Below are 21,436 nucleotides of genomic sequence, written 5' to 3'. Positions count from 1 at the left end.
ATCACACTTAAAAATATCAGCTTAATAACAACAAAAATGCCATTTCTTTTAATAGGGAACAACAGCTGCGGCAAAAATTATAACTATACCAATATACATGCATGGACACTTGGTATGTGTCAGGGAAATAAATGATCTCATTTAATCCTAAGAACAGCTCCATGATGTAGGTAATATTTTACAGATAATGAAACAGAGACTTAGAGGGGTAGCCTCAAAAAATAGTCAATTGAATGAAGGAGACAGGATTCAAATTTAATTAGAAATCTTGGGCTGTTAGCAATTGTGCTTCCCATACACTACTTACTATTCTACACAGTATAAACAATTACTGATGACATCATTGTTACTTGGTGATCCTTGACACATACACCTTGTTACACAATACTATGTCACCACCACCACCTCAACTACCACCTCTAGCGTGTCTCCATCTCCACCACTGACTCCTTTACCACCATTTTCTGAGAACTTGTCATGAATATAAGCTAGTTTGGGGGCTGAAGAATACATTTGTCTCCCCTCTCTTAAAAATAAGCTTTATGGGAACTGGGCTTGTGTCTGTCCTCTCCGACTGGTGTTAATCACGAATATTTAGAGCAATGCTCAGCACCATGGACATTCAACATATGCGTGATAAGAGGATAAAGACAAGGTATCTGTTCCTAGAGACTTATGGGAAGAAGAACATATATAAAAAGGAAGAATTAGACAAGGGGATAGATGGTAGAGTTAGCAGAGGTACTTGGCAAAGCTACATCAAGGTGATAAACTCTGATCTTGAATAAAACACAGGACTTAGATTCAAGAGGGCAGAGGGCACAAGGAAGAGGGGAGAACATGAGCATGTAGGAACAATGAACATGAGCATGTGTGTGGAGTAGACTGTAAGACAGTCCGGGGAAGGTTATAGACAGGATAGAGGACATAGTGCAGAAGGCTTTGATATCAGAGTAAGGACTCTCAACTTTATCTTGTAGGCACCTGGAAGCCTCCAAAGGTTCAAAGAACTATTTTAGAGATGATATTTTAAACTACTTCCTAGGGGGCAGCCCTGGTGGCCCAGCAGTTTAGTGCTGCTTTCGGCCCGGGATGTGATCCTGGAGACCCAGGATCGAGTTCCACGTCAGGCTTCCTGCACAGAGCTTGCTTCTCCCTCTGTCTGTGTCTCTGCCTCTCTCATTCTCTCTCTCTGTGTCTGTCATAAACAAAACAAAACAAAACAAAAAGACAAAACAAAACAAAAACTACTTCCTAGGGCTACTCATGCAACCTATTTATTTAAGAACCCATTTAGATAGTTTAAAAATTTCTACCTTGTTCTACTTGGGTATTCCTTTTATTCAAGAACCAATCTTGATAGCTAATATTTTTGAAAATATTACCTTTCAATTTAAAAAAATTTTTTTTTTGGTTCAGTTTTTAAAATTTAGTAGCAAATGATCATACAATGTTCTCATAATTTTTCGGTCTCCCTGTATCTCCTTTATTTTTTTATTTTTGTAAAAAATTTATTTATTGGGGATCCCCGGGTGGCTCAGCGGTTTAGAGCCTGCCTTTGGCCCAGGGCGTGATCCTGGAGTCCCGGGATTGAGTCCCGCATAGGTCTCCCAGCATGGAGCCTGCTTCTCCCTCTGCCTGTGTCTCTGCCTCTCTCTCTCTCTCTATGTCTATCATAAATAAATAAAATCTTAAAAAAAAAGATTTGTTTATTTATTTGAGAGAGAGAGCCACTGTCAGTTTCAAGACTTATGTTTAAGTTTTAATCCATTTTGAGTTAATTTTTGTATATGGTGTGAGAAAGAGTTTCATTTTTTTTATGTGGCCATCCAGTTTTCCCAGCACCACTTATCTATTTATTTATTTTTAATTTTTTTATTGGAGTTCAATTTGCCAAAATATAGCATAACATCCAGTGCTCATCACAAGTGCCCCCCTCAGTGCCTATCACCCAGTCACCCCATCTTCCCACCCATCTCCCCTTCCACTACCCCTTGTTCATTTCCCAGAGTTAGGTGTCTCTCATGTTTTGTCACCCTCACTGATATTTTCACTCATTTTCTCTCCTTTCCCTTTATTCCCTTTCACTAATTTTTATATTCCCCAAATGAATGAGACCATATAATGTTTGTCCTTTTCCGATTGACTTATTTCACTCAGCATAATACCCTCCAAGTCCCTCCACGTCGAAACAAATGGTGGGTATTTGTTGTTTCTAATGGCTGAGTAATATTCCATTGTATACATAAACCACATCTTCTTTATCCATTCATCTTTCGATGGACACCGAGGCTCCTTCCACAGTTTGGCTATTGTGGACATTGCTGCTATAAACATCGGGGTGCAGGTGTCCCGGCATTTCACTGCATCTGTATCTTTGGGGTAAATCCCTAGCAGTGCAATTGCTGGGATGTAAGACAGATCTATTTTTAACTCTTTGAGGAACCTCCACGCAGTTTTCCAGAGTGGCTGTACCAGTTCACATTCCCACCAACAGTGCAGGAGGGTTTCCCTTTCTCCACATCCTCTCCAACATGTGTTGTTTACTGTCTTGTTAATTTTCACCATTCTCACTGGTGTGAGGTGGTATCTCATCGTGGTTTTGATTTGTATTTCCCTGATGGCCAGTGATGCGGAGCATTTTCTCATCCAGCACCACTTATTTAAAGAGACCTTCCTTTCCCCATTGCATATTCTTGGCTTGGTCTTAAATTGACCATATATGCATAGGTTATTTCTGGGATCTCTATTGTGTTCCATTGATTTATGTGTCTGTTTTTATGTCAATGCCATACTGTTTGGATTACCACATCTTTGTAATTTAATTTGAAACCAGGAAGCATAATGCCTCCAGCTTTGTTCTTCTTTGTCAAGACAGCTTTGGCACTCTGTGGTCTTTGTGGTCCATACTGATTTCAGGATTGTTTGTTCTATTTCTGTGAAAAATGCCATTGGAATTTTGATACAGATTACAATGAATCTGTAGATTGCCTTGTGTAGTATTGACATCTTAACCAATATTAATTCTTCCAGTCCATGAACATAGAATATCTTTCCATTTATTTTTATGTCTTCAATTTCTTTCATGAATGTCTTGCAGTGTTTAGTGTACAAATCTTTCACCTCCTTGGTTAAATTTATTTCTAGGTATTTTATTCTTTTTGATGCAATTATAAATGAGATTGTTTTAATTTCTCTGACAGTTTGTTGTTAGTGTATAGAAATGCAACTGATTCTGTATACTGATTTTATGTACTGAAACTTTACTGAATTCATTATTAGTTCTAATAGTTTTTTTGGTGGAGTCTCTAGAAAATATTACGTATTTTCTTTTTTTTTAAGATTTTATTTATTTATTCATGATAGAGAGAGAGAGAGAGAGGCAGAGACACAGGCAGAGAGAGAAGTAGGCTCCATGCAGGGAGCCTGATGTGGGACTTGATCCAGGGACCCCAGGATCATGCCCTGAGCCAAAGGCAGACGCTCAACCACTAAGCCACCAAGGTGTCCCATATTTTCTATATAATATAAAATCATCTGCACATGACAGTTTTACTTCTTCCTTTCCAATTTGTATGCTCCTTATTTCATGTTCTTGCCTAAGTGCTCTATTTGGGATTTCCAGTACTATGTTGAATAAAAGTGGCAAGAGTAGGCATTCTTGTCTTGTGCCGATGTGTGTAATTCTTACTTTCAATATAGTGTGCAATATCATTCTGATCCAAGTTACTTAAAAGAATGTTTAAAAATTCCAATATTATTTGGGCTTTCTGTCCAGACTTTTCTTTTCTTTTCTTATTTTATTTATTTTATTTTATTTTCTGTCCAGACTTTTAATATCTCATTTTATTGTAACATGGTCAGAGAATAATATAATTCTGTATTGTCCTATATAACTGTTATTTTTTGAGGCTTTAATTGAAAAATATTCCATGGGAGCTCTGCAGGATACAAAACTGTATATCTGTTAATTTAATTTCATTAATTATATTGTTCAAAACCCTTCATGTCCTTATATTAGGTCTATTTTGCCTGTAATAATGACTACTACTTCTATTCCATTTCTGCAATGCGTTATTTTAGGTTGAATCCATCTTTTGTCAACATTTTTATCTTTGTATACTTTATCCTCAGAATTTCGAAAGTTTTTGAAATCTGTCCTATACTTCATTAATTTTCTGCAGTGTTCAATTCACTGTGTTTAACCTAAATTTTCCCTTAGGTATTTCTCATTTTCTTCCTGATCACAGACTACTTAACTCTGTGCATGAGATAGCCTTTTAAAGCTCTACACATCTATGTTCTCTAAGCTTAAATTTTGTCAAGAATGCACATTAGGAATTTTCTAAAATGTTTTCTTGCTTGCTTAAATTTATTTCAGAGGTTGGAAGCTCCCCTGAGTCTTCTTTGTTGAACTTTCTTTTAAACTATACCATCTATTCCTAGGCCCCAAGATTTTTAAATATTTGCTCATCCCCAGAGAGAAAGTCCTAAGTTTGCTATTAAAGACTTATGATCATGGAGGAATTGATATGGATTCTATAAAATGCATTAAGATCTTGCCCAAATCTTTTAAAAAGGGATTTTCCTACTCAGATAAGAAAGAAAAGTGAGAGATAGGAAATATCTAACAGTTATATTACCATTTTAACAGCCATTTTAGTATCCTAGTAGCAGGGATGAGAAGTAAGATTTTACTTTAAATTACCCAAGTATAAATCACCAAAGGAAGACCCATCATTCCATGACTCTCATGTACTTCTCCTCACTGGGCAATACACATGGCAGCAGCAACCTCTGGTTAGGTGTGTTTACTAGCACCCTCTGTCATCATCTATGCCAAAAGAAAACCCTAAGATCTAACACCACCACTGAGGTCCAAATGCTAAGGGCTGACCGGAGGAAAAAGTCTAAGTGGCAGATCCCTTGACTAGCACCCTGTCCCTTTGTACTTCCAGGCCCTGCCTCTCAGAGTGAGAGGGTGTTGTCTGGTATATTCCAGGTTTCCCACTCATTTCCTAGATTTCACTCTCATAGGAAGGCAAGATATAAAAGCCTTCAGTATTGTTCTTCAATTCAATCCTTCTCATGCTACATCTAACAGAAATTCTCCCAACACTTCAGTAGGAGAATGACAATAATTCTTCCTCCTTTTGAGAATTTCAGTGGCCACTTAAGTAGTAAAACTGGTGTGGAAAGGGAGGAGAGCAAGTTCTGAAGTGCTTACTTTGCATCTTCCCCAAGGCAATATTTTAGGATGATTAACCTGTCATTTGCTGTACAAAATGGATCTGAGTGGGTTGGTGGGAGGCCTTTGAAATTGGTGGTCTACTGGGAAGAGTCTGGGGTTAGCATGGTAGGTGACACAGATCTGGCTTTGGCTCTGCCACTGACCACCTGTGTTCCTTGCTACACTCACAGCGTTTCACTATGCCAGCAGTCTTTTATCTTTTAGCACTAAAAGTCTATAATTATATGTTTTGGAAATGCATAATTTATTTTTTAAAGGGTTTTATTTATTCATTTGACAGAGAGAGAGAGAGAGAGAGAGAGCGCGTGAGCATACAAGCAGGCAGAGCAGTAGACAGAAGGACAGGGAGAAGAAGGCTCTCCACTGTGCAAGGAGCTTGATGTGGGGGTTGATCCCAAAACTCCAAGATCAAGACCGGAGCCGAAGGCAGACGTATAACCAACTGACCCACTGAGGCACCCCAGAAATGCATAATTTAGAGAATCCTGTATTTAAGGATGGATATGCCACAGATTTGATCGTATTTCTTGAAATTACACATAATAAAAAAGGCTGAAAAGCTGACAGAAGATGGTTAACTACAATATGACACCTTGTATCCTCATATCAAGAACCTACTTTTGGATCATTTTAACTCTGGATCACTTTACCTCACATTAATGACTCATATGTTAAAAAGATAGGTATTTTTTTTACCCTGATCCTCATTTTTATATTTGTCTGACGTTAACCTCTCCCATTTTTATATTTGTCTGACATTAACCTCTGAGCATCTTTCATCATATTGCTTACACAACAAGTTCAGGTCCTATGAACTGGTTGGTACAGGTCTCAATACGCTGCTGGGTTACTGGCCTCTTTCCTCCCTTCCCGATGCTGAGCAGCCATTAACAAACACCACTGTCCTGGGTGCTGACATAGAACAAGCAGTTACCTTCCATTTCTGCTGAGGTCACCCTGATGCAGAATATCCTAAAACATGGGCAAGGAAAGGTAATTCCAGCTATTTAAAGCAAAGCACTTTCGTTAGGTCTGGTGTTTCTTCTGTATTTTTCTTTCTTCAGAGAAGCCCCAGGTACCACGGCTTTGATTCTGCCCTTCCCTATCATCTCTAGTCTGTGAGTTTTGCCCACGTCCCTGGCAAACCTTAATCCCCTCAGGTTTCTTTCTATTTCCTGGAGAGTATGATTCTGGCTCTAAGAAAAAGGTCATGTACAAGGAAGACACAGGTCATAAGCATGCAGTTGCTCCTAGGCTGTCATCCCTCTTAGTTCAGCTGACTGGAAGAAATACCAGAAATAGTTGCAAAAGGAGGATCTGAAGTGGGTACTAAATTATGACGTGTGGCAAACGCTAGAGAGGAAAGTCAAGAAAGGCTCCTGGCACTATGGAAAGGAGAAAAAAGTCTAAATCATTCTCTTCACAGACCTGACCAAGGAGATCTAGCTAAGAGAAATAGAAGTGTATGAATTTGAGAACTATAACAAAGAACTTCTGGGCCAAACAGGGATGAGCAAATGGCTATAAAGCAACAGAATTAAAAAAACGAATGTGCTCATAAAAAACTTTCAACAGAATAGACAGAAAACAAGTTTTTTTTTTTTTCAGAAAACAAGTTATTTTGGTTAATTATTCAGTGGGGACAGTGGTTTTTTTTCTTTTTTTTTTTCTTTTTTCTTTTTTTTTTTTTTACAGATGGGAAACTGAAACCTTTAGAGGGAAAAGTCACTTGAATATTATCATAAAGAAATAGGACCCCACTGTTCTGATTCTCAACTCCCTTTGCACCAACATCCAAACGACATTCCATCTTTTATGTTCTATTGTTCTCTAAACTCAATCCTCTAGGATGTGGAAACTTTGATGCTCTTGGAAATTGCTTCTATATTTGTCCAATGCCAACTTCTGTGCTAGGAGAAGTTTGAAGTTCAACCCAAAAACACAGGGCTTGGCACAGTCAATAGCTCATTACTACTTCTCATTAGTTGTGTCTCTTGGGGCAACTATGGCATTCCTGAGTGTGACTCAGTATCACCACTCAGAACTGAGGGTTCCTGATTAATCTGAACTGAGCCAGAATAAAGGCTGAAATGAGCTCCTACCAAATGAAGCAACATATCTTGCAGAAAGAAAGTAAAAAGTTATGTGAAAATTTCTTGAATCGCCATCCTAGTATTAACCTAAGGATGATATAGTAATGTCTAACACTTATTCAATATATATTATGCTCCAGGCATCGTATGTGTGCTTGATATTAATTCATTTATTTCTCTTAACAACCCTATGGGGCAGGTACTATTATCATTCCTATTTTAAATAGGAAAAGAAGTTACATAAACATTAAGTAACTTGCTAGAATGGCTGGAAGCATGAATTACTTTAGAACGGAAAGAAGGGTCCTAATTTCAGGAACCATCAAAGGTTTTTCTAGATTAATAATGACTTCAGTCGAAATGAGGTATAGACTTTATAGTTCATAATAATGTACCACTGACAGTTTCTCAGTATGGCACCTTCTTCATATGTGTCATGCTGATATATTAGCAATGGGGAAAACTGGGTTTTCTTATTTTTATGTGTACTATCTTTGTAAATTTCCTGTAAGTCTGAAATTATTATAAAATAAAAAGGTTATTTAAAAAAAAAAAAACCTTTATCCAAATACTTTTTAGAGGGAACTTTTCGTTGAGTCAGGTCAGATAAGAACAAAGTCAGGTCAATAAGAACCTAAAAGTCAGAAGAATATTAAAAACAGTGGGGCCCTCATAACACTGTACATTTTATACATGAGTGAGAGAACATTAAGGTCTCCATTAGTACTAACTTATTTAGCTTCAGAGACTTGTGCTAGAATTTTAAAGGCAAATTGGAAACTATTTCCTGGAACAACGCCTTACAGCATGCCTTTTGATACTTGGATTATATTTCTTAAATTCTGAAGAAATCTTGCTTTTCCCCCCTTCTGTGCATTTTTGGTGCTGAGCTGTTTCCGGTTTTCCCACACTCCTGCCTGTCAGAGAGAAGAAACCACAAAAATGCAGCAAAGTTTGTCCACAGAGCTGCAGTTCCATCTCGAAAGGCTGAAGAGTTCTCCTGCCAGCAGCGAGTTCAGGGCAGTGAACAGCATCTTCGAACGTCCAGCCCCACTGCCTGCTGCCAGAACCCACCTTCTCACCAGCAAACTAGCTAGCCACCACACAGGCCACCAAGGGCCCTCTCAGGGTACTGGCAATTCTCCGAGGATCCACAACTAGGGAGCATGCTGGCAAATTCAACATTCATATCTGACTCACTGATTTTCCTACCCAACTGTGGGCTTCGAACCTGTGAAACAGAGCATGGTTTTGGAATGCTTATGATGGTAATTAACGTGCACTGACTTCTTACATGTGCTAGATTCTTGTTCTACGTACATGTATTAACTCTGCTAATATTATCAATGGCCTATAAAGCAGACACTGTTTATTATCTCCACTTCAGAACTGTGGAAAAGTGGGGCTAACAGATTAAGTAACTTGCAACTTGCCAAAGGTCTTCAGGTAGTAAACTGTGGATGAGGGTGTGAATACAGGCAGTCTGGTTCCAGAGGCTGCAACCTGAAGGACTCGATTCTACTCTTGCCAGGGTGAGGAGCCATACATCTTCCTTCTTACTGTGCTCTTGGCCTTGACCACGAACTGCCCCCTTCTGACTACCCTTCCCTAGTGCTCCAGAGAGTTCTGTAAAGTCATTACAATGCCAATTATTCCTACAATAGCACTTAGTAGGCATGGAATAAGTATTTGTTGGACAGATGAATAATGGCAGCAGTATAATTAAAAGTCACAAGGGACTGTTTTCTATCCAAATCCAGAATTTGATTCCCTGTCCAAGGGGGAAAAAAGAGGAACTGCTTTTTCTACATCCTATGACTGGTCATTACAACTAAAATTGATTTTGCGAGGGACAAATGAACGAGGAGACTTAATGAGAGCAAGAGAAAAACCCAAACTCCCTCACCCCCTCTACGTGTTTATCCATCAGGGAATGCTTGCTTCTTATCGGCATCTTTGAAAAGTTTCCCAATTTTAAACGGAGAAGGGCCATTAGAACTAACACTCTTTATTAGTCTTATTTCTGGTTTGCTAGCTAAAATATGGTTGGAAATAAGAGTGAAGGGTATAACCTGAAAAAAATTGATTGAGGCATGGGAACATCTTTCTGAGGTAAAATGGGCAAAAGGTATTAGAAACAAGTTGCTCTACAGAGCCTGTGGACTAATGTCAGTGAGTTAATCCCCTACCCCGCCACCACCCATAAAATCCCACTCTAATGTCTTTCCATTCAAATACGTACAAGTAAATGACAAACAAGGGTGGTACTGAATTTTATACACAACTGCAAAGATCTGACTCTGCAGAAAGATCCAGAAAAGAAGAGATTGGGAAGAAGCTTTCATTTCCCATCTCCAGGCCCACAGTTCAGCGTGTTAGCTGATCGTAGTTTCTGCCAGAGGCTGGAGGATCATCAGCAATGATCCTGAACCCTGTGTTAGCCCTCATCACAATCCCCAGGGAACCTGAGAGCAGCACCTGTCCCTCCCACAGGGTAGGCAGTGCCTACTTTGGCGTGGTTCACTAACTCCCCAGGGGATTCTGACCTGTAGCCCAGGCTGAGAACCAGAGTTAACCTGTGGCACCCATCAGGAGTTCTTGTCTTTGACGTACAAATGGTTTTGAAGGCCTCATAAATGAAGAGTACTCTTAGCACAGAACTACTACAACTCGGGAGAAACTGAACAAAAGATTGAGGAGGACTTACTTGGAGACTCTCTGGGATGTCATCTTTCTGAGGATTTGTTTGTGATTGGCTGGGGGCTTGGGGACCAGTGAGGAGGAAGAGCTTGGAGGTGGCACCACTTTTTGTGGCAGAGTGGTTGGCTTCTGGCCACTAGCCGTGGCACTTGAAATTCTACCGCCTGCACCATTATTTATTGTCCATAAATTGGAGTTAGATAGTGTCTGGCTGCCAAAGATGGCCTATAAGAAAAAGAAAGAAAAAAAGGTCAAGGGGATGTCCTTCTAACTCATTTGCTGTAAGTGAATGGCTTGTAATCCTCAAGTGAGATAAAAGGAGAAGGGACACTACTGCTCAGGAAAGGGGAAAGGAAATATTTCTCTAATAATGCCAGCACAGGTCTACATTCAGAGGGGGAAAATCTCTGGAAGCACAGAGTTGAAATGGTCTCATTGGAAGTGCACTGAGCTAGGAATCAGGGTTATCTGGGTATTATGTATTATCCACTGCAGCAATCAGAAAAGTATTTGGTCTCCCTTAGCCTAAGTTTCCTTCATTGTTAAATTCAACAAATATTTAATGAATGTCTTCTACTGGGTGTCAAGCACTAGGAATAATGCACAAAACAAAAAGTGGCTTGAAGCCTGACTCAACTCCAGCCTACTCAGATGACTCTGAACTCCTCTAGAAGGTTTGCACATTTGAGGAGTGGGAAGAAGCCAGTTTGACAAGGGTATAGTGAGCAGAATGGATGCAGAGAGGAGGCTGGAATAGAAAAGCCGGACTGCATGCATGGCCTTGAGGGCTGTTTGTAGAATTCTGAAATAGTAACACTTTGTTGACCTAAAGATTGACATTAGACTTTACATTTTGAAACACTTTCAGGGGCACCTGGCTGGCTCAGTTGGTAGAGCATACAACCTTGATCTCAGGGACAGGTTCGAGCCCCATGTTGGGTGTAGAGATTACTTAAAAATAAAATATTTTAAAAAAATAACAAAACACTTTCAAAGTAGAATTACTATCTGAATACTAGTTATTAAATGAATATAAGATCAACACAAAAGTATATTTGCTCAGAGGGTAAGCCTACAAATCAATAAAGACCTAAAAATCACCATCTAAATATCACAAACACCAATATATGTCTGTAGTTAGTATGTAAATGTATACTTTCTCAAGTAGATGCTTAAAAAATTCTTACAACTTATTTAACTCATTAGAAATTGGGTTTTTTGGGGTCACAGATTTTGTTACTGATCATTCAATACTATTAGTGCTGCTTTCAATATGCATGCATTATAAAAGCTTTAAATGTGAAATAATTCTAGGAGAAAAATAATAAAATTGACAAAATACACAAGGTTTTGTTTGTTTTTTTTATTAACAGGATTTCTGGGAATTGATTTCCATCTGTAGACACTACATTTAAAGAGACATGGGAGAAATGTCATTTCCTTATGGCCAGGCCTAAAGGAATAAGATCAGATGCTCTTAGGAAACATTCACCTTCTAGATAGACTTTATTAGTACTGTCTTTCACGACTTATTTTTAAGATATAAAAGATAAACTGGGTAGCTTTAGTAAAATGTTAACCAATCCTTCTATACTCATGCCTTGGAATGTCCCATTTCAGGGAAATATATCCAAAAGTCCTGGGCTAGGTAGGTATGAGGGGGATCAAAGAATCCTGGGTTGAGTAAATGTGTTTGATGGACAGGCCTGACAAAGAACAAAGCAATTTCAAAGATAGAAGAGGGTCAGAGCATTTTTGAATGGACCAATCTGACTGAGATGTTCTTCATCCCTGCAAACTGTCCAAAGGGGAAACTGAAGAGCTCTTCACTTGCCTCCATCTCTGATCCAAAGAAGGGGAACAGGGATCTCTGGGTGGCGCAGCGGTTTGGCGCCTGCCTTTGGCCCAGGGCGCGATCCTGGAGACCCGGGATCGAATCCCACATTGGGCTCCTGGTGCATGGAGCCTGCTTCTCCCTCTGCCTGTGTCTCTGCACCTCTCTCTCTCTCTGTGACTATCATAAATAAAAAAAAAAAAAAAAAAAAAAAAAAAAAAAAAAAAAAAAACAAACAAAGAAGGGGAACAAAGAAAGACCCAAGCCCGTGGGCAAAGCCAAGAGGTTGACACTAGGGGGAAAGGGGTTATGTGTACACATGGGAAGGTCTTGGGATGGTCTAAGAGGACACAGAAGCCCTGATTCTGCTCCGGCCAGCCTTCCGAGGGCAAGTAACCAAAGAATGCAGCAAGTAGACTGAAAAACAAATCCATTCCTTTCAAGCACCAGCTCCATATCTGAGGAGACATTCACCTGGAAGGAAGGAGTGAGGCAGTAAAGGGCTACTGTATATTTCTATTTTCACCACTACATCCCAACATGTGAGTTTAGATTGAAAGATGCCTCATTCAGGCCTCTATCAGTATTTTTGTTCGAAAGAAAGAAAAGAAAAGAAAAGAAAAGAAAAGAAAAGAAAAGAAAAGAAAAGAAAAGAAAAGAAAAGAAAAGAAAAGAAAAGAAAAGAAAAGAAAAAGAAAGAAAGAAAGAAAAGAGAAAAGAAAGAAAAAAGAAAAGAAAGAAAAGAAAAGAAAAGAAAAAGAAAGAAAGAAAAGAAAAGAAAAGAAAAGAAGAAAAGAAAAGAAAAGAAAAGAAAAGAAAAGAAAAGAAAAGAAAAGAAAAGAAAGAAAAGAAAAGAAAAAAGGTGCCTCATTCTGGCTGGGGAAGAGACTGTAAAGATCAGAATGAGGACTGAAGAGCTAGCTCTACATCCATAGGACAAATTCACTGGATGAGTATCAGAGGAAGAATGGCCATTGTTAGCAAACGGGCTCTTAGAACATCTATTCAGTACATGTTGCCAAGGTGACAACTATACTTCAAGGTCACCGAGTTTTTCTTTTGTTAAAAAATCTTGCTGGGACATCTAAACGCAAATAAAAAATGAATAAAAAGAGCAATATCAGACCAGTGTGAGTATAGTAAGCTCCCATTTTTGTAAAAAGAAAAAAGAATATGCAAAGCCATACATGTATCAGATACACAAACACACAGAAACACACACACATACACATAAGGCTGGTATTTGCACAGAACAATTCAGAAAGGATATATAAAAAAACTAGTAACCTCCATGGAGAAAAACTAGTTAGCTGGGGGTCCAGGAGAAAGCATACATCATTTATATCTTTTTGAATTTTGTACCATCTATATGCAGTAATTTTGTACAAAAATAAATTATTCAAAGTCAAAAGAAAGTCAAATTCTCATAAGATTTAAGCAGGTAACAAAACTAACTCTGAGTACAAGTCAAAGTATCCAAATGGCACCCAAGTTTCAACCAGGTGGGTACAGGACTCATTATTAGGGAGGGTTGAAGAAGGAGCTCACTCTTCAATACTTACTATGCCTACAAATCCAGATTTGGTCATCAGTAAAAAACAAAGACTCAGTTAAGTGGAAAATATCATGGCTTTGCAGTCAATTGTGCCTGGGCTCAATGTAGGATCAGTCACTTATAAACTGGGTGACTTTTTCAAGTTACTGAACTTCTCTCAACTTTAGCTTCCTCGTAGGTAATTACAATTACTTTGCTGGATTATTGAGGATTAAATGAAGATCACATATGTAAATCTAGTCTAGGCATTCAATAAAGGATTCTTTTAATAGACCAAATACAAGGCTCACAGTAGACACTCAACAAATGCTCCATTCCTCCCCAATCCTCTACCTCAGTTTACTGAGGAACTAAAGGGATGGGATGACATGCAAGTCTGCCTATCTGTAATGATCTGTGAATGCCAGTTGGTTATGTACTTTTCAACATATTTTTCTAGTCCTATGATGATGCTCACTAGATGTGAAAGCAAACTCTTAAAATGAAAACATATGTTTAGGTTCCCCAGATCATATTTACTCAATTCTCTCTGGCAGAAGTAATCTTTTCCTCTTCTGAATGCTTCTAACAATGTATTTGTATGTGTCTTATCATACTTAGCACATTCTACCTTGTGTTACAGCTACTGATGTATGTACTTTTCTTTCCTTCTGGACAATGCACACTGGAGATGGCTGGATTGAGATCTAATTTTTTTTTCACTCATAGTGCCTAGTAGAATGCCCTGTACATAAAAGGTGCTTAATAAATATCTACCCCATGAATGCAAATAGCAAAACTCATTATAACCACTCTTCACCTTTTTAATTTAATTTAATTTTTTTAGCAAATACCAAATTCCTATAACAAGAAAACAGGCAAGTTTGTGTTTACGAAGAGATGTAATCTTATAATAGGAGCATTCTCTGGACTTTGAATCAGGCCTAGTGTATTTTTTGTGTTCAGCTTATACTCAGCCACAAAATGTAAGTAAGCCCTTCTGCAGATCCCAAACAAAAATAATTTATCATCCTAGATGCAGATTTTGTGGCAAGCCCTTAGACACTGATGTTCCATAGTGATAAGACCAGTCAAATAACAAAATAAAAGCAATTAGGAGGATTTATTGCTTAGGAGGCTGTCACTGGCCTGGATACTAACATTTCTGTCTTTATTCCTAGTAATACTGCCCTTATTTGTTTGGGTAATGATGTGTGCCCAGCTAAAAAATTGTATTTACCAATCTCTCCTGTACTTACAAATAACCATGTGACACAGTTCTGAGATGTAAACAGAAGTCTCCAGGTACAGTTTCCGGGAAAGTTCTTTTTTAAAAGGGGCTAACTGGGTTAGGACACAACTTTTTGCCCTTTACTGTTCTTCCCACTCAGAATATGGATATCTAGCTAGTATCTGGTGAAAGTTTCTTCCTAAGGATTGCAGAGGATAAAGACAGGAAAAGCATGGGGCTCGCAACAGTATCATACAGTTCCAGAGAGCCTAACTCTAGATTTCTGATTATATGGGTAAAAAAAATCCCTAACTTGTTAAGCCATGGCAGGGAGAGGGGTCCACTAGATGCAGCAAAATGGAATCCTAACTGAGCTGAAATATAATCCTCAATCTACCAAAGAGTCATGCTTGTTTAAACCTTAACAAAACATAAATACACTGCATCTCAAAAGAACAGGTACTCTTTCCACATACAGTAAAAAAAAAAAAGAAAGAAAGAAAAAGCTAGGTTCTCAGTTGTTCAGTAGTCATACTCTAATACACTGAGTGGATAATAAAGTGATAACAATTCTGTACCATCCAGTATTCCAAAGAGTCAGTAATATACAAGTTCCTAGGTATTTCACCAAAACCAAGGCTAAGTGTAATGAATTAAAGAAATCAAATTTGGTAATTAGAAACCCAGGAAAGTACTGAGGCAATGCTGAAAAGCAGATATATAAATGAATTTATTTAGACTGTTGGCAGAAATCAGCTTCCCCAGGCCTCTCATACCATGTATTGGCCCCAACCCTACAACTCCATCAACAATAGATTACATAAATTGTTTTGTCCTGATATTCATTCATAAATGGAAAGAAGAATTAGATTAAGTTCCTTCTAGGGACACCTGCGTGGCTCAGCGATTGAGTGTCTGCCTTTGGCTCAGGGCATGATCCCGGAGTCCCAGGATCGAGTCCCACATTGGACTTCCTGCATGGACCCTGCTTCTCCCTCTGCTTATGTCTCTGTCTCTCTCTGTGTCGCTCATGAATAAATAAATAAAATATTTTTTAAAAAGATTTCCTTCTATATAGATTCTAAGAAAGGTAAGGTTTGGATACACAATACTGGCACACTGCACTTGTGGGTTAACAACCGGGAAGGGGGCTACACCATCATCAGTCAGTGTCCTGGGAATGTGAGAGCTGTGTAAGCACTGGCCTCCACTCAAGACCTGGTCAACATATACAAGACTTTTGCTTCTTTATTGGGTGTGGGAAACAGCCATGCTTCAGTAAGGAGACTAAGAGAAAACCACAGTTTGAGGGTTGGCTTGGCCCCAGGCCAAAGACTAGAAAGGCCCTCCTTCTCCCACAACAGAAGGGTACTCGTGGGTGGGAAGGAGGAATTTCTGATAGACAGAACACAGACTGTAACTTGGAAGGTTATGGGGAAGCAAGATCTGGGCTCTCTTACTAGAAAGATAATACTGTTCAGAGATTAAATTCTGGGAGGTTTTTTTTTTTTAAATTCCTTCCAGAAAAACACTTCTTTTCGTCTTTACTTGGGTTTGTTGGTGATAGAGCAGAGCTGGATAACTCTTTGTAGTGTAAACTCTAAATTCGTTTTTTTTTAATTAAGGGAGGAGATGAAGTACGGAAATGTTAACCTCTACTTCAATGGGTTAATGTCTTTTTGTACCCCTTTTACTTTGGTTCCAGAAAAGTGAGCATTTTTATGCATTATTCTCCCCACTGAGATTTTATCCTCACTTGGATAAAGTTCCCATTACATAGTACACAAAACTGCTTCTAGAATGTTGTTCTCTGGCAGACTAAGTACTGGGATGGTGTATCTTCCTGAGCATGTAAGATGCTAATCACTCACCTTACTACAATCAGCCAAGAGCTGTTCAATGCAAAGAACACACTGTGTCTTTTGTGTAATCATATGATGCTATAAAAACTTGGGGCCAAGGTGAGGGTGAGGGTAGCTGTTTCTATTTTAGCAAAAGCAAGCTTCCAAAAGGCCTTTGTCTCACATTGTATGGAGTTCTTGGCTGTCTTCCATTCACAATGTTTGTCAGCTGGGACAAGACGGGAGGCTGAGCAAGAGAAACAGAGTACAACTTCTGGTACTGCGGACAAGGCCAGGAAGCAGTGCTATAGCCCTGATAGGGATGGGGCAGGAACCCAGAAGACGCTACTGTTCAGAGAGAGAGAGAGAGAAAGAGAGAGACTGATGACACAAATACCCGAGATAGGGCTTTGAGTGGCCAAAGATACCACCAGTTCTCTGGCATATCTTCTGATTTCTAAAATCAACGGAGAGGCTCTGTCTCCTTTAGCAACAAAGACTGAAGGCTCTTATTAATTCAAATGATCTACTCTCCAGGATGTGAACACAGCTGCTTACCTGTACACAAGTGATTCACCAAGAAAAACCACTGTGTTTCAGACAGTTCCTAAGTCAATGGTACTTGCACACACGAGAAATGATGCTGGTCATTAACAGATACTTAGAGATGCTCCTGAGCCTCAGACTCTGTGATCTGATAAAACCAAAGATTCCAGCAGTAGTCTCTGTGTTGGTTCTTCAATAGCATCAGGACAATTGAACTGCTCTTGTACCAGGTGTGTGTTATGACCAAAGATGTCCAACCATGAGGCAGCTGGCTAAGGCCAGGTCTGCAGTCCATAACCAGAAAAACCATGAAACCAAGTAGCCCTAAGGTGGCACAGACATGAGCTTCCCTCACTAGCAGCCCCCCACCACCCTATTCTAACAACAGAACCAGCAGTCCTACATTGGTAGAGTTGATATTCTGATGGCAAATTTAGACTCATGGCGTAGATTCTGCTTTGCTTTCTATTTTTTTTTCTCCTTCAATGCCCGGCAATGTTTGAATACGGACCACATACATTCACAGAAGGCTGGCAGTCCAAGGTTTGTTGTCTTTTTTTTTGAAACATGTTAATTTCTTTAATACGTATTCATTAGAAAAAGGAAAATAATTTGAAAAGTCCTTTCAAAGATAACCTCTGGCAACACTTAGATATTTTTGTGTATATATGGAGTTATTTTGTATGTATATACCTGTATTTCTATGGGCTTACAAAAATAGGAGCATACAATATCCAATGTTTTGGAGACTTTTTTTCATTCAAATATCTAACTTGAACACTTCTTCATATCTATAAGGGTGAATCTCAATCACTATTTTTAATGGCTGTATATTTTTTTATTATGGTTTATTATAATTTACTTACCAATCACCAATAGTAGAATACTATAAATTGACACAGTATACCTATATTAGTAATTATGGAAATATGTTCATAATAGATTTTTAAGTGGGGAAAAAGTAGGCCCCTCCAAATCTTATACTTGTATTTTGAAACTACACACACACACACACACACACACACACACATTCAGGTTGTTACCAGTCTGTTTTGCTATGTAAGAACAGTGTTCTGATGTTATTTATATCTTTTTGCATATGCTGGATCATTTCCTTAAAATAATTTCCTTGAAGTAGAATAGCTAGCTCAGAAGGTGGCTGCTGCTTTTGTTTTAAATCTTTTTTCTATATATTCTCAAACTGCCCCCTTGTAAGGTTGTCTGATTACATTTCCATCAGTCCTTATCTTTCCTTGATTACTGTGAAGAAACAGCATATGTCCCACGAAAAGCTGACTCATAATTTGATGCTAATGCCACTCTTTTTCTTTTTATAAGACATTTATGCCTTTGGATAAACATGCTAAAATTTTACAGATATCATGCTTTTAATCATTTTATCATAGTATTAATCATCCTTTCTACTTTTTCTTCTCATATCTCCCTCTAGCAATTGTGAATGAACTTGTATTTTCAATTGTCCAAACAAAAAATATAAGGGGAAAAAAAGTAACCAATTAATACTTTATGAGCCTTGAACTTCTAAAACACCCTCTTTAATATCATTTTAACCAATTTGCTTCTGACGTGGGGTGGGTGGCGGGTAACTAAACCCCCAAGTTGAAATTATAAAGCTATGCATATTTAAGGTTAAAAGTAATACATAAGAGGGGTGCCTGGGTGGCTCAGTCAGTTAAGAAGGCAACTCTTGGTTTCAGCTCAGGTCATGATCTCAGGGTCATGAGATCAAGCCCCGCTTTGGGCTCTGCACTAAGTATATGGAGTCTACTTAAGATTCTTGCTCTCAAAAAAAAAAAAAAAAAAAAAAAAAGATTCTTGCTCTCCCCTTCCCCTGCCCTTGCTTGTGTGTTTAAATAAATAAATAAATAAATAAATAAATAAATAAATAAATAAATAAATAAAAAATACATAATAGAACAGATATCTGCACAAATGTATTCACAGAAGGATTATTCACAACAGTTAAAATGTGGAAGCAATCTAAATGCCTATCAATAGATGAATGGATAAAGAAAATGTATATACATACAAAAGCATATTATTCAGCCTTAAGAAAAAGAAAGGAATCCTGTAATATGCTACAACATGGATGAACCTTCAGGAAATTATGCTAAGTGAAATAAGCAGTCACGAAAAGGAGAAATACTCATGATTCCACTTATATGAGGTATCTAAAGTAATCAGACTCATAGAAACACAAAGTAGAATGGTTGTTCCCAGAGGCTAAGGGGAGGGGAAAACAGGGAGTTGTTCAATGAGTACAGAGTTTCAGTCAAGCAAGATGAGGATGTTTTATTGATCTGTTATACAACAATGTTCCTAGTGAATGATATACTACATCATATACTTAAAAATTATTAAGAGGGTAAATTTGTGCTGTGTTGTGTGTTGTTTTTACTACAATGAAAAAAAGTAATACATAATAAGAGCTATGAATTTTTATTGAGCTTTTACCATGGGTCAACATTGCCCTAAACATTTTAATGCTATTATCTCATTTAATCCTCCCAACTACTGAGGTGGGTCTCATCATCATTTCTACATACAGAGAAAGAAACCAAGGCACAAGAAGGATCCATCATTTGCTCCTGATGGCACAGCTACTAAGTACTAACCTAGGATCCATGAGTGCAGAGTCTGATTTCAGAGCCCCATTCCATAACAATGCTGCCTTCCCTAGTTGTGCTATGCTGACTCCCTTTTAGAGCAAATCCATGAAATCATATTTCCCTTCCAAAGTAAATACAAAGCAAACCTAGCAATGTGTCCAATTTTCATCAGATGCATTTAAAAGACCCAGATTTCACTAGCTCTACTCCAAGAAGAAAAGCTTGAAAAGGATTTGTCTGTAAGGAAATTTTTGTTATTGATTTTAAGAGTTAAAGTATGTGTACATGTATGTATGTATTTACATAAAGATAACTCAAAAGATCAGCAATGACCCCAGACTGAGAGTTCAATTGGTTAAAAAAAGGTAATTCATAGCATCGTTAGCTAGTATTATTATTTCTATATCAGAGTCCTTGTTCTCCTGATAATGTGTCTGTGTCTTACATCTCCTGATGAGTAAAATAAAATAATCAGACAAGAACCTCTAAGTTCCCTTACAACTTTTATTTTTTTTCCCCTTACAACTTTAAATTCAGAATTTATAAATATCTAACTTGTCTCTGCCTTCAAATGTATGGTTTATTTGGCTCAGAATCTCTCACGTGATTGGCCTACTGTGCATCTTGCATAGAACTTGCTGTCATCCATCTGTTAGACTTCTTCCTGTGGCTGCGTTGATTTCAGATGGATGGGATTCTTTATATTTAAGAGTGAGGTCTTTCATTATCTCACATAGTTACTGCCATTGGGTCCCTCATATGCCCACAGACAAACAGAAACAAACAGGTCATAGAGTGAGGACAGGGAATGAAAATGGTTGTCATATAGCAGTAGCAAAATCACATTTTAAGGATATACAACAAATAAGGTTGATCCCAAGCAGCTGGCAGGTGGCCTTTTAACATACCCACAACCAAGCAGAGTTCTATACTTTGATTCATAACATTGACTCTAACTCTTTTATATTTGTGTGTATGGGCACATGATAAAATGAGCACTGGGTGTTACATGCAACTGAAAAATTACTGGATACTGCAACTGAAATTAATGATGTCCTATATGTTGGCTAATTGAATTTAAAAAAATAAAAAAAAATTTGCATGTATGGGTCTATAGTAGCAGCAGCATCAATAAATTTGGAATGGCTTATTTGACTGATGATAAGTGTGTAAAACAAGAAGAAAATAAAGAGTCACTTCTCTCAAGAGGGAGGGAGGTAGAATGGAAAAGGGCTTTCGGAGCCTTCTGATCGGGTCTGAATATCATCTCTGTAATTAACTAGCTATGCAACCTTGTGTAAGTTACTTTAACTCTTTGAGTTCCCTCATCAGTGGGATAGAAATAGTATTACATCCAGCACACAGGAGGCACTCACTCTGTGTCCATTTCCCTGACCTCACCTTCCTCCCTCCAAGATTCCAGAGGGGCACTTTCTGGGAGCAATTTAGAAGACAATCTGGTGGTAATCAGAGGATTTCTATTACTGCATGTGATGAATCAGCACGATGAACTGATATCTATATTACAACAATGTATTAAGATTCAGATTTATATGGAACTGAAAAAGCAAGCATTAATAGTAATCATGCAAAATGATCACATATGATAGTCACATTTGTAGACACCAGTCATATTTCCTAGTAGTCTTCTTGAAAACACTATCATAGAAATAAAATTAAAATACTATGACTAGCAACAATAACAGAGTTGAAAGGGCAACGTGATAATTGTAGAAATAATTCCTATGTTATCAAAACAACCCACATAAGTGTTGC

The 21,436-nt window shown here is 38.2% G+C and overlaps 1 protein-coding gene across 40 annotated transcripts in view; it reads right to left on the bottom strand.

Moving 5' to 3' along the window:
• Positions 1–21,436, bottom strand: part of TTLL5 (tubulin tyrosine ligase like 5) — a 269,877-nt gene that overhangs the window by 55,109 nt on the left and 193,332 nt on the right. For 30 of the 40 annotated variants that reach the window (XR_007412723.1, XR_003135328.3, XR_003135327.3 and 27 more), the window contains one exon: positions 10,052–10,269. The exons of 8 other annotated variants lie outside the window; for them this stretch is intronic. Coding sequence is in view for 24 of the 32 variants with exons in the window: in XM_025443972.3 (XP_025299757.1) it covers positions 10,052–10,269 (218 nt within the window). In the remaining 8 variants the exon portion in view is untranslated. Of the gene's footprint in view, positions 1–10,047; positions 10,270–21,436 lie in introns of those variants that run through there. 2 more of the 40 variants (XM_025443977.3, XM_025443982.3) reach the window with 2 other exon arrangements.

Source organism: Canis lupus, chromosome 8 (assembly GCF_003254725.2).
Source record: "Canis lupus dingo isolate Sandy chromosome 8, ASM325472v2, whole genome shotgun sequence".
Lineage (NCBI taxonomy): Eukaryota > Metazoa > Chordata > Mammalia > Carnivora > Canidae > Canis > Canis lupus.
The sequence above is the reverse complement of the archived record's forward strand: the minus strand, read 5'-3'. Positions and strand labels throughout refer to the sequence as shown.